At 37.2% G+C, this 17822-nt stretch overlaps 1 protein-coding gene across 1 annotated transcript; it reads left to right on the forward strand.

The window, feature by feature from the left end:
- The first annotated feature begins 262 nt into the window (after nucleotides 1–262).
- On the forward strand, nucleotides 263–1240 carry LOC143656117 (olfactory receptor 1L3-like). Its single transcript, XM_077127901.1, has one exon. The coding sequence runs from the start codon at nucleotides 263–265 to the stop codon at nucleotides 1238–1240; it is 978 nt and encodes a 325-aa protein (XP_076984016.1).
- Nucleotides 1241–17822: the final 16582 nt, after the last annotated feature.

A 17822-nucleotide genomic window follows, 5' to 3' on the forward strand; every position in this document is an offset into this window, starting at 1 on the left:
CTCTCCCTCTCTGCCACAGCTTTCTCCTGCCACCCACTCCTCACCCTTTTCTCTTGTATCTGTTTTCCCTAGTTCTCTATTTCAAAGATTTATACATAAGTGAAGACACAATTTCACCTCTGAATTTTCCATATTCAGGAAGAAAGACAAATATCTGAGTAAATCCTCTATTAACTGCTGCACGTAAGAACAAGAGGGGACAACCAACATATGACATAAGAGCCAAAAAGTGACAGTATTATCTGCAGGCACACACAAGATCATGGAAACATCCAATCTAACAACACCCTCTGAATTCATCCTCTTGGGACTCTCCTCTCGGCCTGAGGACCAGAAGCCACTCTTTGCCCTCTTTCTTATCATGTACCTAGTCACCTTGATGGGAAACTCGCTCATCATCTTGGCCATCCGCTCTGATCTTCGTCTCCAAAACCCCATGTATTTCTTCCTAAGCATCTTATCCTTTGCTGATATTTGCTACACAACAGTCATAGTGCCCAAGATGCTAGTGAACTTCTTATCAGAGACAAAGACCATTTCCTATGTGGAATGTCTGGCACAAATGTATTTCTTCCTGGTCTTTGGAAACATAGACAGTTATCTCCTGGCAGCTATGGCCATTGACCGATATGTAGCCATTTGTAAGCCCTTCCACTACGTCACAGTTATGAACCACAGATGCTGTATGTGGCTAGTGGCCTCCTCTATCACTTTCTCCTATCTCCATTCCCTCCTCCATGTCCTCCTGGTAAATAGGCTGACCTTTTGTGCTTCAAATGTTATCCATCATTTCTTTTGTGATGTTAATCCAGTTCTTAAACTATCCTGCTCTTCAACCTCTGTCAATGAAGTTGTGGCCATGACTGAAGGACTGGCCTCCGTGATGGCCCCATTTGCCTGTATCATCATCTCATATGTGCGAATCTTCATTGCTGTGATCACCATTCCCTCAGCTGCTGGAAAATGCAAAGCCTTCTCCACCTGCAGCTCTCATCTCACTGTGGTAACTCTGTTTTATGGGAGTATTAGCTACGTCTATTTCCAGCCTGTGGCCAGTTATACAGTCAAGAACAGGATAGCAACAATCATCTACACTGTATTGACATCAATGTTGAACCCATTTATTTACAGTCTAAGGAACAAAGATATCAAGCAGAGCTTAGAGAAACTGATAAGCAGGATTACATCTCAAATGGATGGGCTTTCTTCTACAGATTCTAACAATATCCATCGATTCTGATTGCAAGGTGTATATATATGAGAGAGAGAAAGTACTGAACCAGGTGCAAGACTTTTGTGAGAACTGTTCCTGCCCATTGTAAGTATACACTATAGTTTGCCACCTCCCAGCCTGTGGTCTCCACCTCTCTAGTTTCACAATTCTTCCCATGTCTTGGTACCTACCCCTCAATCATAAACTTAGCCCATTATATATCTTTCCATTTCAGAAAAATCACATTCAATTTCCTCCTTCCATATTTGTTTGGAATCTCCCAGATTTCCTAAATTTTCTCTGTAGGTATTCACCCAGGTTTGGTCACTTTAATTACCAAATAAATCTTGTATATATCTATATAGAAATCTACACACATGCAAATATGCTTGTACCATACATATCCACATTTTTCTATTTGAAGCTGTTAGATATTTGTTGCAGAAGTATGTATGGTTGTGTGTGCAGGTATGTATATGTTGGAGTGTGTCACCTCCCCAGAAGCCTAGGGGCTCCCAACTGGAAAATCTGTGTTACCTCATCATGATGTGATAGAACAATGGCCCTATATTTTACTTCCCCCAACCAATGAGTATCCTGGGCTCTGAAGTCATTAGCTTCCCAACAAATGATGTTAATCAGCCAATGGCTAGCAAAACAACTCTATGGCTGAATTCATATTTGGGTCACTACTCTTCCTCCCCAGTGTATGTTCAAAGTACACTTATACCTTGACTCTTCCTGAGTCACCTTGCCTATGCGCTCTTCTTTCTAAAGAGGTCTGTTTTTCCACTATCTTTTTCATATGTCAATATTTTCAGAATAAAAGATGTTTTAATTCAAATTATAAGAAATGCTTTGTTTTAGTTTGCTAAGGCTGCTGGAATGCAAGACACCAGAGATGGGCTGGGTTTTATAACTTTATTTAGTTATAAATTTACAATTCTTCATAGGAAAGGCAACTGGCTTTCCTCTGGCTTTCTCTGTCACAATGGAAGGCACATGGGGGACCGCACTGACCTTCCCTACCAGCTTCTGAGTTCAAAAACTGCTTTCCCCAGGGTGATTCCTTTCTGTATCTCCAACGGTCTGTGGCTGAGCTTCTCTGAGATGCAGTGTATTAGGCTATGCCAAGCTATACTGAGCTGTTTCTCTCTCTTTTCTGACTTCTCCTTTTAAGCTTCACTCATTGCAGAAGGCATCCCCATAGCCTACCACAGATGTAATTAGCCATAGATGAAATTCACATGCTGAGGATTTAAGTCCACAGAACAACTGGGCATCATCACCTGGCCAACTTGATATCTGAACTAAAACTCCACAGGTTTCCTATGGTCTCTGGAGAGAGTCAAATATCAATGAATGGAAATCATACATGTGGATCTATTAGTTGGGAGTTCCTGATATAAAAGATGCTCTCAATGTAATTGGGAAATGAATTATATGATTTTAAAAAGCAGTCAGATTAGTTGATTTAATTTGTTGTTAAGAAAGTCAGTAGTTTAGTGCAATTATCTCTTTCTCTTATGTTATTTGTATTTCAATAGATGAAAATGTCTAAATCAAACACATTGATCTCTAATGCTATGATAGACAAGGAACAGAAGAATAATCTTAAAGTTTTAAATAATACAGTAAAGAGTCTCTTTAATACCTTGATTTTGCAACAATTCACATACCTAGGGCAGGGCAGTCAGGGTGAGGATATATTACTCAATTTCATTCCTTTGTTACATTTATAACAAATTAGTTTTAAGATCTGTGTCAATTCTGATCAACTGATGTCTTCTTGCATTGTATGGTGAGAAGACTTATGTGCCTGCCTCTAAACTCTACAATTTAAATGAAGGTTGACTATACTATCTGCTAAGAACATGGAAGCAAGGAGTATTCTTACATATAGCAAGCGAAGTTGCAGAGTCAAACATAAGCCCCAAGACTAAGGGACACAAAATCAAACTTTATTTCTATAAATTCATTTTATTTTTTGGCTCTGAATCCTCAGTCTGCCTAATTGCAACCCAAATCTGACCTTCATCAATCCAATCCAATAATCTGTGAGTCACTTCTGATTTATAATTTTGACCCATTCATTTGTTTCCCAACTCTCAAGACTATTATTGCCACTTTAAGTCCTAAATTGTAGAGTTTAGAGGCAGGCGCATAAGTCTTCTCACCATACCTCAAGGACTTAGGCAACTTCTCCCCTGATGTTGCTAAAGACAGAATAATACATTTCTTAGTCAAGTCCATCCTTGATCCAATGCTGAATCTGCTGTTGATCCAATGTTGAATCTGTTGCTGACATCTCACCTTGCTCCATCTGTTTGTCACTATGGATGATGTCCCTAGGCTTACATCAGTGATTGGCAACTGGCTATCATAAATCTTTCTATTCCCTCACGATGACCCCACTAGGGAGATTATCCTTGGCCATCATCAGATAGTTTCTACCATATCACTTTGATATCTTTCTCCTTTCTTTATCAACCAGGCTTTTAGAGCTCTCACTCATTTAATTTGAATCAGCAGTCAAAACCCTTGTAAATATTTGGATTACCTACAGGAAAATACTGGGGGAAATTTCCAGGCCACTAGTATCTACAAATCCATTACCATCATTTTTACTGTTCTTACTAATCCCAGGAGGATAAGGGGTGATGCTAGTCAGCCAATGGTTAGCAAGACAACTCTATGGATGAATAGACTTGTGCATCACTACTGTGTTCCTAGGACAACCCTCAAATTGGAAACAGAGCTCACATCCAATCTATGTTCAGATTTTCAAATGTAAAGAAATTTCCTAAAGGCGCTCTGAATTTATCTAAATTTGTTTCTTCAGTTTGATTTCTCTTTCAACTTCTCTCTGTGAAAGATGTACTACTACATTTAAGAGGTAAGAATTTGGCGTGTCTGTTCACTAGTACATCTTTAGTAATTCTGCCACTGAGAACTGAAGAGTAAATGGTAATAATTGTCTCAAGTTTTTAATCTATAACATGCCTGACACATTTTTTTCCATTCTGGCTATAAAATCAGCCTTCAGAAGCTGGAAAGTCTCTGATTTATGGGTGAAGTACAGGAGATATAAAATTCAGAATTTTACCAAAATCTCTAGCTTGCCCAGAAATTAGACCCAGAACTCAAACCTAGTGCAAAAAGCAACATAAGGATAGAAAGACAAGAAAACCCAGTTTCAAACTGAAGCATCCCCTGGACAAAGAATTACCATCAACATAGCCCTACCATCAGACTTACGAATTATGTCATGAATACAGAAATGTCTTCCCTCCCTATCAAGATCTGTAAAGGCAGAACCCATGACAGCTCCTTATCTTACCTTTTTCAACACAGCTGAGTACAAAACTGAGCACTCAGCCTCTCCCCAGGAAGTAACATTTTATTTGACCTTGCTTATTGATCCATCAAAGATTTACTAGTCACCACAGACTCTATTCTAAGCACACAGAAAACAATATTGAAGATAAGATACATATCCACAAAGGAGCTGAGGGTCTCCTGGGTTATAAGGGAGAAAACAATGGGCTGTACAGGTAGTTGTGAAGACAGGGACAGGAGGCCCCTTTCTGTTGTTTAAGAAAATTTAACTTGCCAAAACTAACCAATTTAATGTTAGCCTAGTGTATAGATTTAACCCACAGGAAAAACAAAGGAAGACAAGAAAATCTGCCAGATGTTACAGGAAAGCAGAACCACATACAGCCAGGATCAGAGTCTGAAAAAAACTTATCAGGAAAGAGCATATCATTCTGGATACAACTCAGCATCTCAACAGCTGGATTATTGACCATTGGTCAACCGCTGTACCGAGGGTCCCGTGGGTCTTGGGGAGACCCATGGGAATTCCCCTGTGGTGGGCTGGCAAAAGGGGAACCTGTAACTGGCCCTCCACTGGGAGGCACCCTGCTGTGCCAGAATACAGCTAAGGTCCAAAGCTGAGGTTAAAAGTTCTGTTTTCACATTCCAGAGGACAATCCAGCAGCTGGAATCCAGCCACCACCTCTCAGGGTTTTGGGGAGGTATCACTGTAAACTCTCCTACAAACCAAACACCACTCCCCACTTACTCCTCCATTCAGTGTATGAGGAGGAATGAGAGGGGAGAAGGACATGGTCTTCCAGGGAGGCAGAGGGGTGCTTGCCTCCCCAAAACCAAGACTGGCTGGGGCAAACGTATGAATTCAATGTACAAGAGTGAAACTTCTGAAAGGATGCAGGAGAGGAAATGGAATAATCCAATTTACTTAATAAAATGAACACAACATAAAAAATGCCTATGAAAGAATACACAGGAAATAGGTAACATTATTTGACTTTGGGGAAGGAAACTGAAACAAGAAGGGGGAAGGCTTTGCTTTCACAGTATCTGTTTTTATAGTGGTTACATTATTTAAATTACCCCTATAAATAATTAAAATTAAAAATAAATAAATAAATGACTCCAGCTGAAGCATGGAAATTAGACTGGGCAGAGTCAAGAGACAAACAGAAAGAGAGAGGACACAGAAGTCTACTACAGTGGGAGAGCACGGTGACTTGGATTAGGGAGATGTCTAAGAAGATTTGCTGGGTTGCTTTTTTGACAGCTTTCTTCAGACTTCCTTCTTTTTTATCTCTTTGGTGATTTCTTTCTTTTCTGTCTCTGCACAACAGTTTGCATTTTCAAGAATTTTACATGAATAGAATCTTATGATTTACTATTTTTTTTCTGATTTCTTTCACTGAGCATATCTACTTTGAGATTCATCTAAATTGTTGTGTGTATCAACAGTTCATTCCCTTTCATTGTTGAGCGGCGTTCCATTAACAGTTCTATTAACAGTTAGTTTAACCATTTATCCAATGATGGACTTTGAGGTTGTTTCCAAATTTTTTTACTATTCCAAATAAAGCTGCAATTAACATTTGTGTACCAGTCTTTGTGTGTACATATGCTTTCATTTTTTTAGGATAATATCAAAAAGTGAAACAATTGGTTACATGCTTACCTTTTTAAGAAAGTCATAAACTGTTTTCCAAAGCATCTGCACATTTTACACTCAGTGAGTAGTATATGATAATTCCAGTTGCTTCACATCTTCCTAATTCAGTGCTTTTTTCTCACATTTTTAGTAACATACATAGAAGCAAAATTTCCCATTTTTACTTTCAAGTACAATTCAGTGATATTAAATACCTTCAAAATGTTGTGCTACCATCACCACCATTCAATACTGAATCCTTTCCATTTCCCCAAAAGAAATTCTGTACACATTCTTCACTTCAGCACTCTAGCAATCTGTAATCAACCTTCTGAGTCTGTGACTAGGCTTATTATTTTTTAGCATTCTAATCACTGTATATCTCATTATGATTTTAGTTGGCATTTTCCTCAGCATCATTAACATGCTTATATCCAGCATATATCCTCTTTAGGGAAATATCTGTTCGAATATTTTGCCCATTTTTAAATTAGGAAGTTTTATTGTTAAGTATTGACTGTTCTACGTATAATTCACATTCAACTTCTTTATCAGATATGTGATTTGCATATATATGCTTCCTGTCTGTGTTTCTTTTCATTCTCTTAAGAATGTCTTTTGAAAATCAGAGGTTCTCAATTTTTATGAAATTCAACTTATCATTTTTGTGTGTGTGTTGGAATTGTAACTAAGAACAGCATGCCTTTTATAAATTTATATTTTTCATTTAAGGTTATGATCTATTTTATTTTTTTATACGGTATAAGATATAGATCAAAGTTCCATATTTATTGCCCACACCCATTCTTTGATCCCTTCTAAATACTGCACCCACTCTGTGCTCATATAACAGCTATCTGACTTCCTCCAATGACAGGGAATACACAACATAATGAGTCAGCTATACAGTTCTGGGGTAGTTCCTATGTTGATAAGAATCCATCTCACTGCAATAATGTCTTCTAATATTGTGCATAACTATTGATATATACAAGTTATTCCTTTTTAGTCTATCAATCTAGCAATTTCCTCCATCCTGAACTCTAAACTTTCTATATCATTCAGAAACCCTTCCTCCTCTAAAACTAAATACAAGAAATTCTCTTATATTATCTATTTCCATTCCTTAGGTTTGGAATATTTTACAGTAGTTAAAGGTAGGAAAACTATTTTAACAGACACAGAATATATCAATTTTTCTACCAATATTGTCAGTAATTTAAGAGCTATCATTAACATATTCTAAATGCCCCCATTATATTTGTCTCTATCTGGATCTTTATATTTCATTGATGTTTTTATCATATACTATAAGCACTAACAACACATTCTTTAATTCCTATAGCTTAAGAGGATATTTTTCATTTTGTAGGACAAGTTGTCTCTCATTGTTATTTTTTAAATTTCTTGGTCATTCTTAAATGAGCTCTTGTCAAGAGAAAATTTAACATCATTGATCATTCAAAAAAAAATGAGATTTTAACTGGGGCTTAATTGAATTTATAGATACATTTCAGATACATTTTCATCCTAGCAATATTGAATCTTCCCATAATAGAACATGCAACATTCTTCTAAATATCTGGATCTTTCTAAATAGTGCATCAGGAAGTTTCTATTTTATTCCTAAGGTCTTCCACAGTATTTCAATTTTCCACCTATATTGCTGATACTGAAGGCCCAGGCTCTTTCCAAATCAAATGTCATGAATCAAATTTTGGGTCCTCTCACCATCTTTGTCTCCTTATTTCTTTTCACAGTCCCCAGTAAAGTATGGCTCCAAAAACAGAATACGACGCTCCACTTTGGGTCTTGCCAGCACATAGTAAAGAGGGACCAATATTACTTTCAATATTACTTCCCTTCTTCTAAATTCAGATGTCTCACCCTCCCATCACATCGCTGATTCATAGGGTGCTTAAGGTCACCCAAAAAAAATTTCGGATTCAGGCTACAGTTTTAATAGAATTCTTCGAAATATTGCCTGGGAGAAATGAATTCAAACGTCCTTTTTGGGCTCCTCTCCCACCTTCTACATCCCAGACCATGACCAAGGAAAGATGAGGATTTGCTTCAGAATGTCAGATTCCAGAATACTGAATAGGCTACAATTTCTGGTGAGTGAAGTAACTTGTAAGCTAAAAGATCATTTCTCAGATGTGATTCTTACTTCCCACAAGAATACAGACAGCGACATGGCTGTTCCCAAAAAGGAGCAGTCCAGCCACAGCACAGTGATTAAGGCCACAACCTCTGAGGTCCAAGTCCCTGGACTCACATGCTGCTTTCACCATTCACTTGCCCTGTGATGCTGAGTGAATTTATTGTCTCCCTCTTATGCACACAACAGTCTCTGTGAAGATTAAATGGATTATAGGTATAAAGCTGTTCTAGTTTGCTAGCTGCCGGAATGCAACACACCAGAGACGGATTGGCTTTTAATAAAAGGGGATTTATTTTGTTGGTTCTTCAGAGGAAAGGCAGCTAACTTTCCACTGAGGTTCTTTCTTTTTTTCTTTTTTTTTTTTATTAATTAACGGAAAAAAAGAAATTAACCCAACATTTAGAAATCATACCATTCTACATATGCAATCAGTAATTCTTAACATCATCACATAGATGCATGATCATCATTTCTTAGTACATTTGCATCGGTTTAGAAGAACTAGCAACACAACAGAAAAAGATATAGAATGTTAATATAGAGAAAAAAAATAAAAGCAATAATAATAGTAAAAAAAAAAAAAAAAAGACAAATAAACAACCAGACAGACAAAAACAAAAACCTATAGCTCAGATGCAGCTTCATTCAGTGTTTTAACATGATTACTTTACAATTAGGTATTATTGTGCTATCCATTTTTGAGTTTTTGTATCTAGTCCTGTTGCACAGTCTGTATCCCTTCAGCTCTAATTACCCATTATCTTACCCTGTTTCTAACTCCTGCTGGACTCTGTTACCAATGACATATTCCAAGTTTATTCTCGAATGTCGGTTCACATCAGTGGGACCATACAGTATTTGTCCTTTAGTTTTTGGCTAGACTCACTCAGCATAATGTTCTCTAGGTCCATCCATGTTATTACATGCTTCATAAGTTTATCCTGTCTTAAAAGCTGCATAATATTCCATCGTATGTATATACCACAGTTTGTTTAGCCACTCTTCTGTTGATGGACATTTTGGCTGTTTCCATCTCTTTGCAATTGTAAATAATGCTGCTATAAACATTGGTGGGCAAATGTTCGTTTGTGTCTTTGCCCTTAAGTCCTTTGAGTAGATACCCAGTAATGGTATTGCTGGGTCGTATGGCAATTCTATATTCAGCTTTTTGAGGAACCGCCAAACTGCCTTCCACAGTGGTTGTACCATTTGACATTCCCACCAACAGTGGATAAGTGTGCCTCTTTCTCCGCATCCTCTCCAGCACTTGTCATTTTCTGTTTTGTTGATAATGGCCATTCTGGTGGGTGTGAGATGATATCTCATTGTGGTTTTGATTTGCATTTCTCTAATGGCCAGGGACATTGAGCATCTCTTCATGTGCCTCTTGGCCATCCGTATTTCCTCTTCTGAGAGGTGTCTGTTCAAGTCTTTTTCCCATTTTGTAACTGGGTTGGCTGTCTTTTTGTTGTTGAGTTGAACAATCTCTTTATAAATTATGGATACTAGACCTTTATCTGATATGTCATTTCCAAATATTGTCTCCCATTGTGTAGGCTGTCTTTCTACTTTCTTGATGAAGTTCTTTGATGCACAAAAGTGTTTAATTTTGAGGAGCTCCCATTTATTTATTTCCTTCTTCAGTGCTCTTGCTTTAGGTTTAAGGTCCATAAAACCGCCTCCAATTGTAAGTTTCATAAGATATCTCCCAACATTTTCCTCTAACTGTTTTATGGTCTTAGACCTAATGTTTAGATCTTTGATCCATTTTGAGTTAACTTTTGTATAGGGTGTGAGATATGGGTCTTCTTTCATTCTTTTGCATATAGATATCCAGTTCTCTAGGCACCATTTATTGAAGAGACTGTTCTCTCCCAGGTGATTTGGCTTGACTGCCTTATCAAAGAGCAAATGTCCATAGATGAAAGGGTCTATATCCGAGCACTCTATTCAATTCCATTGGTCGATATATCTATCTTTATGCCAATACCATGCTGTTTTGACCACTGTGGCTTCATAATATGCCTTAAAGTCCGGCAGCGTGAGACCTCCAGCTTCGTTTTCTTTCCTCAAGATGTTTTTAGCAATTCGGGGCACCCTGCCCTTCCAGATAAATTTGCTTATTGGTTTGAGGCTCTTTCTTACATGGAAGGCACAGGATGGTCTCTGCTGGTCTTCTCTCCAGGCCCCTGGGTTCCAACAACTTGCCCCAGGATGACTTCTTTCTGCATCTCCAAAGGCCTGGGCTGAGCTGCTAGTGCTGAGATGAGGAATGCGGAGCTGCTTAGGCTGTGCTACATTGTGATCTCTCATTTAAGCACCAGCCAATTAAGTCAAAGGTCACTCACTGCAGCAGACACGCCTCTTAGCCGACTACAGATGTAACTGGCAACAGATGAGGTTCACGTATTGTTGGCTTATGTCTGCATCAACAAGACTAGGTATGCTCACCTGGCCAAGTTGACAACTGAATCTAACTAACACAAAAGCTCAAAAATAAGTACTCAGTAATAATAAGCCTTCAGTAAATATTGTTGAGTCATTTTTGTTGTGGCTCCTGCTGCTGTTATGTAACTGTTAATTATCTTCTTTCATGTAGCCTAATGTGGTAAGTCGTGAAAATCAGATTTGAGCATCATGAGATATTAGAGCTGGCTGCTCCACAGCATGCTTTAGTTCAAAGCTACTTAAACTTAGCTTAGAAACAAAAAATGTTACTGTGGCCCGCCTAGCCCACCACAGTTCTCTGTATTGGGATTCAGGTCCAAAGCACAGATAGCAAAAAATGTTATTTTATTTTCTGTTTGACATTTTTCTTGGGAAAATCACATTTACTTAGCTACCTTATGGGAAGAGGCAAGTGGATCTCGGAGAGGGTTCCAAATTTTCTTGCTTTCTCTGCCATAATACCCTCTAGATTTCTGCCATCTGGCAAATAAGCACATACTTTTATCAGGTAATTTAAATTCACTTAAATATGTCAACCAAGGTCAACTATGTTATCATAATAACGGAAAATTAACTACCACAAAGCAAGTCCCTTCTATGCTCTACCCACATGGCTAGGTGCTTTCCATGTATTCATACCATATTTCACGCTGATGAGAATTAATGACCTCATTTTAAAGACTGGCAAATGAAGCTGAGGAATGTGTGAGACCTGCCAAAAATCACCACAGTGTGAGTGGTAAATCAGAATCCAAACCCAGAATCAACTACTCTAAGTCACCAATGCCTACCCAAACATCCTCAGAAGACACTGCATGTAGCCAAAGCCAGATGTTCAAACTAGCTTGAGGATGGTGATATCAAGGAAACCCCTGACCTTCCGCCAGAGTCCTTTGTAATTCCTGTTCCAAAGAATTCTGAAGCTGATGAGCCAATGTTCGCATCAGGAGAGAAATTCCTTTGCTAAAGGAGAGCCTACAGCTCCAATTAAACAGTGGGATGAGTATGATTGGGGGCCTCAGTTTCTCTGTACCAGGGACTTTGTGTTGAAAACATGTGGGGCTATAGTTACGTTGACAGCAACTTGATGTGTGCGAACTGATTCCAGGCTTAATTCCCAATAGATCACACATTGAAGAGAATCAAAACTTTTACCCCCATTCCATTAATTAGGCTGTAAGTAGTCTTCCTGAGAGCCTAACTAGCATTAAAGGAAAGGAGTCTAGAAGCTCACCAGCAAGCCCTCCCCAGGGCCTCGTTAAGATTAGTCAGAGTCCCTCAGAGACAGTTTCTGCACTGATAGTGCCTCAGAAACTTATTTGACACAATGTCATGAGTGAGGCTTTCTAATTTCCCCATGGGCTGATCTCTTGGGACCACATCCTACTTTAACTCTGGGAAGAGGAAAGATGCCATAACTCAGAGGCTTTCCCTCCTCCCATCTGAGGCCAGCCCTCAAAGGTCAACACCGGAGGAAGCTATTGAGTAACCACTTCTAGAGGGAGACAATTTTTAAATAGGTTCTAGCCAGGGCCTTCTCCCTTGTGTTCTCTGAATAACACTGATCTGAGACATGCAAATTAATTCTGCCATTCCCTCTGGCCTAGGTAAAAATCTTCGTGATGGGATCTACTTTATCTAAAGCAGTTGTTCTTCAACCTCCTCTGCACATTTAAAATCATCTCAGGAGCTTCTGAAAAAAACCCAAACCCTAGTAGGTCACACACTAGACCAGTTAAACCAGAATCTCTCAGTTTGGGAACCAGTTACCAGTATTTAGTCAAGGCTGAGAGTCACTGATCTGAAGAGATGCCCCAAGGTGCCTCATTTAATTTGTTAGAACTACTATTACAATTTCAAGGGTAAATAAATTAATGAACTTCTTTTCCTGTATCCTAGGTATGTTTTTCACTATAATAAATGTTTTTCTTATAAATGTTTTTGTGCATCAATATTGGTTGCTGTGAGAAGACACTATACTAAAAATATTTAATTCTCTTTTTCTCTGTCTTTCATATTAATATTTCCATTTCTTTTTTTTTCTTTTTGCCATAGGCAGGCATCAGGAATTGAACCCAGGTCTCTGGCATGGCAGGCAAGAGCTGTGCCTACTGAGCCATCATGGCACACCCTACTCTCCATTTCTTTTATTTCTTAAGTGTACAGATAACACATGAAAGCATTCCAGTTGTGGAATTTAAATGATATTATAAAGTAAAAATTAGAAGTCCCTCTTCAATCCAACCCTGAAACCTACTACAGAGATAAAATATCTTTACATGTGACAATATAAAGATTAACAGCATGGAAATCATGTTCTGTAAAGATATTATTTTGTAACTTGAATTTCAATCTAAAACATGTCTTGGAGATACTTCCCAGTTGCTACTATCTACAATCTACACTATTCTTTTTTTACTGCTCCACATAATACTATTTTATAATATAAAGATACCATAATTTAACCATTTCCATATTGCTGGACATCTCAATTATTTTTATTTTCTCTGTTACAAACAATAATGTGATATATGTATAAATAACTGTAGATATAGACATACAGATACATAGCTCAAATGTGTTGTATACCTTATACATCTGAAAGTGAAATTTGAGAGTATTTGTCAAATAGACCTCCAAAAAGGCTATACACCTTTATATGCCAACCTTAAATAACACTATATAGTATTAACATCTGTTTTTGTTAATCTATTGGTCCAAAAATTATATCTTTGTTCCTTTAATTTGTATATCATTTACTTGCTTATTGGTCATTTCTATTTTTAACCTTGAATAGTCTGTTCATATTCTATTTTCAATTTCTATTGTAATATTAGCCAGGATATACTATATGTGCTGCAATAACAAATTAATCCCCAAACTTCCATGGATTAACACAATAATACTTTAATTTGCACTCACACTACACATCCACTGGGGGTCATCAGGGTGCTCTATGTATATAGGGATTCCAAAAATACCACGCTGACCCAGCTACATGCTGATAGCGTAGCTAAAACATGTGCCTATTCAGTTGTTGCAGCAGACAAAGACGGATTGAAAAACTGCATGTGTTTTTCCATTGTCTTAGTCCAGAAATCACGCATATTACATAAATCATATTTCTTTAGCCAACATTAGTCATGTGGTTATACCAAACTGTAAGGGAACAGGAAACAAAGATTTTCATATAGAATGCTTAGTAAACATCACTATCTCTGCCATAATTAGTATATTATCATTTTTTATTGAGTTATAAGAAAACTTTGTATTATATGGACACTAATCTTTAAAACTATATATATTATCAACATTTTTTCCTAATCCTTTACTGCCCTTGTATTTTGTATAAGGCATCATTTGTCATGTATGTTTTAACCTTCTTATAGTTGAAGTTGTCAGACTTTTCCTTTAGAGCTTCAGGGCTTGTATTTTTCTGAAGAAGGGTTATTTCAATCCAAAAATTATAAAAATATTCTCCTTTACTTTCTTGCTATAGTTTTACAGATTTTTGTCTTTTAGGTCTTTAAATCCATCTAGATTTTATTTTTATATATGGCACAAAGTAGAAATTTACCTTTATTTTCTTTCCATTGAATATGCAGTTGTCCCACCATTTCTCTTTCTTGCCACATTCAAAAAGATTAAGTGTCCTTTTATAGAGAGATTTGCCTCAGGAGCCTATGCTTCTCCATCAGCTGGACTGTATACTCAGAACAATGCCATTTTAACTAGCACAGCTGTATTGTCTGTTTCACTAACTGGGGAGAAAAGCCCACCTCATTGCTCTGTTGCTTTTCTAAATTATTTTGTACTTTTTGCATGGTTTCTATCTATTGGCTATATATATTAATTTTGTACAGAATCTGAATCTTTACTATATTATCTTCCCATCCAGGAATATGGTTTGTGTGACCATGCAGGCATTTCTACTATCACCAAGTAGTTTACATTCCTGTGCAAGAACATTAGATCCAGAACCATCCTACCAGGGTTTGAATCCTCCCTCTGACCTTTGATACCTGTGTGACCCTAGGCAAAAGATCCAACCTCTCTGTGTCTGTTTCCTCATCCATAAATTTATGATAATTACAGTACCTGTCTCATTGAGTTGATAAGGATTAAATAAAACAATAATGTAATTTACCTGGAAGGGTATCTGGAACACATTAAGTTTTAATAAATATTGGCCATTGCTTTCTTTTATACCTTTGACTAGATTATATAATTTTCCTCATAAATATGTTACATACTTTTTGTTAGGTACATTCCTAACTATTATGTCTACATAAATAGGTTTACTCTGTTTCTCCATTAAATTTTCCATACGCTTTTTCTGGTGCTGATTCTTATAGATTGATCTCTGTATTAGTTAGGGTTCTCTAGAAGAAAAGAATGAACAGTGAACACTTGCAAATATAAAATTTATAAAAGTGTCTCACGTGACCGCGGAAACGCAGAGGCCAAAATCTACAGAGTAGGCTTCACAGGCTCTTCCTGTTTTGGCGGACGATTCCAATGGAGGGTCTGGACCAACTCCACAGAAGAGGCTCACCAGCCAAAACAGGAAGAGCCTGTCTCTTCTGAATCCTCCTTATAAGGCTTTCTGTGATTAGCTTAAGCATCACTCATTGCAGAAGACACGCCCCTTTGGCTGATTACAAATAGAATCACCTGTGGATGCAGCTGACATGCTCATGATCTAATTCTATGAAATGTCCTCATCTCAACAGACAAGCCAGCATTTGCCCAACCACCACTTAGCCAAGTTGACACATGAACCTGACCATGACAATCTCAATCTAGAAAACTTACTAAATTGTCTTATCAAATGTAATAATTTTTCAATTGTTTCTCAAATAGTTTTAGCAGACAATCGTTGTCTACAATAATAACGGTTTGAACAGTTTTTCCCTCTTCCATTTCAACAATTATGGCTTAATCCTTTCTAGTTCCTCTAAAATGTTTGGCCCATAAAAAAGTTATTCAACAAACAATGGTAAATTGAATTGTATTGAATTCTTTTGCTGCAGTAGATAGAATTTCTAGTGAAATGGTAAATAGTTACAATGTAGGGGACCCCTTTATTTTTTTTCTCACTTCAGTTAGATTGTCTTAGTGTTTCATTACATATCACATTTGCTATAGGTTTTTTAACCTTAGCTTTAGCAAGTTGAAGAAGTCCCATCATATTCCTAGCTTATTAAAATTTTATCAAGAACAGTATTAAAATTTAATAAAAATTAACATTTATTTGAAGTTGTATCATTTTTACAGTGTAATCAGCTAGGGTAGTCAAGCATATTCACAAATTTGGTAATTCTGATCCTGTATGGATTCCTAAGATAAACCATAATTGATCATGATTTTTTATTCTTTTATCACTCATCTGGATTATTTGTCAATATTATAAAGAAATTTTTACAGATAATTTCTTAAGTGAGATTGTCTTACAGCTTTCTCTTTTTGTGTTTTCCATGTTTCATTTGGTGTCATATAGAATGGATTAGGAAATGTTACCTCTCTTTCTATGCTGTCACCATTTACTTAATATTAGAAATAAATGCTTGCTGAAATTTGCTGGTAAAACTATGTAAACATGGTATCTTTACCTCAGTAGTTTTAAGGCTATCACCTAAATTCCTTATAGTGAATTTGGTTATCCAGGTTTTCTAACTTTTCTTTTGTCAATTCTGATCACATATACATTACTATAAATTCACAAATTTATTCTAAATCTTTATATTTACTGTAGTTGTCCTAAGGTTTGCTCCAAATTTTTAATCATGTTTATATCTATAATCTTATCACCTCTTTTATTCTCAATGCTATTTAGTTTAGTCTTCTTTTATTTTTATGTATTTGTACTTCCCAAACTGTGTATACTCCACTGATATAGCTTTGGGTTTTATTAATTGCATCTAACATATTTTGTTTTCTATTTCATTAATTTTGCAAGTAAGCATTATTAACTTCCTCCTGCTTAAAAAATGACTCAAATGACATTCATGCACATAATTTTAAACCATCACTAGCATGACAGACCACTTTAAAAACACAGGGAGTTAATAAGGGGGAGTCTTTGAAGGTGTACAACAGAGAAGTCACTAAATGATTACAAGTAATTAGTTGTGAATTATAAAAACCACTCAGGTCATAATATGGAAGATGGAAATGGATTATAGGGATGGCTTCCATTTGCTCCTCTCTCCAACTTGTCCACCCTGTGGCCCATGAGACCAAGTAACCCTTCTGCACATCCTGCACTGCCTGTATGTTGGTGCAAGTCTATCTTGTGACAGCCTGAACTACTCTACAAGGACACCTGGCTCTGGCCCACCCTCTTAGGCCTTGCTGTATATGCAGAAGCAGCTTGTAGACAGTTAAGAGGTATGAGAAACTATGAAATCAAAGCAGCTAGGGGCAAAGGATTAATGGCTTTAAGACAAACAGAGCCCCCAGTAAGGAGGGGAAGTCTATTTCTTAGGGGGTACAGGGGACATTAGAACCCCTGTAAATGGGGAAATTCCTAAGACCAGGAAAAAGCTTAGGCTCAGGACAAGACAGATGGTCAGAAAAGAAAGACACTAGTTCATACTTTACCTCAGGCTGATCTTTTTTATTGGAGGGCTAAACTCTGAGGAAGAGTGCCGGCCAATGCAGGGACAATTTATAAAGACTGTGAAAGGTATCTTTTGCATTGGTTGGTTTGTTTTGTTAGCTCCTGGCACTCAAAGAAATCTCTGTCATGTAACTAGCTGAACACAAACTTAAGGAACAGACAGTACAGGGACTAAATCCCAGAGTTTACATATTGTATTAATCAGGTATCTCTAGGGAAACAAAAACAACCAGACTTACTTATACAGGCATATCCTGGAGATACTGCAGGTTAGGTTCCAGACTACCGCAACAAAGCGAATACTGCAATAAAATGAGTTACATGAACTTTCAGTTTCCCAGTACATGTAAAAGTTATGCTTATATTATACTGTACTCTATTAAGTGTAGTACTG

The sequence above is a fragment of the Tamandua tetradactyla genome, chromosome 2, assembly GCF_023851605.1.
Source record: "Tamandua tetradactyla isolate mTamTet1 chromosome 2, mTamTet1.pri, whole genome shotgun sequence".
Lineage (NCBI taxonomy): Eukaryota > Metazoa > Chordata > Mammalia > Pilosa > Myrmecophagidae > Tamandua > Tamandua tetradactyla.

Excerpts from the sequence above, each read along its gene's own strand:
- LOC143656117 (XM_077127901.1), top strand. The coding sequence starts at position 263 with ATGGAAACATCCAATCTAACAACACCCTCTGAATTCATCCTCTTGGGA.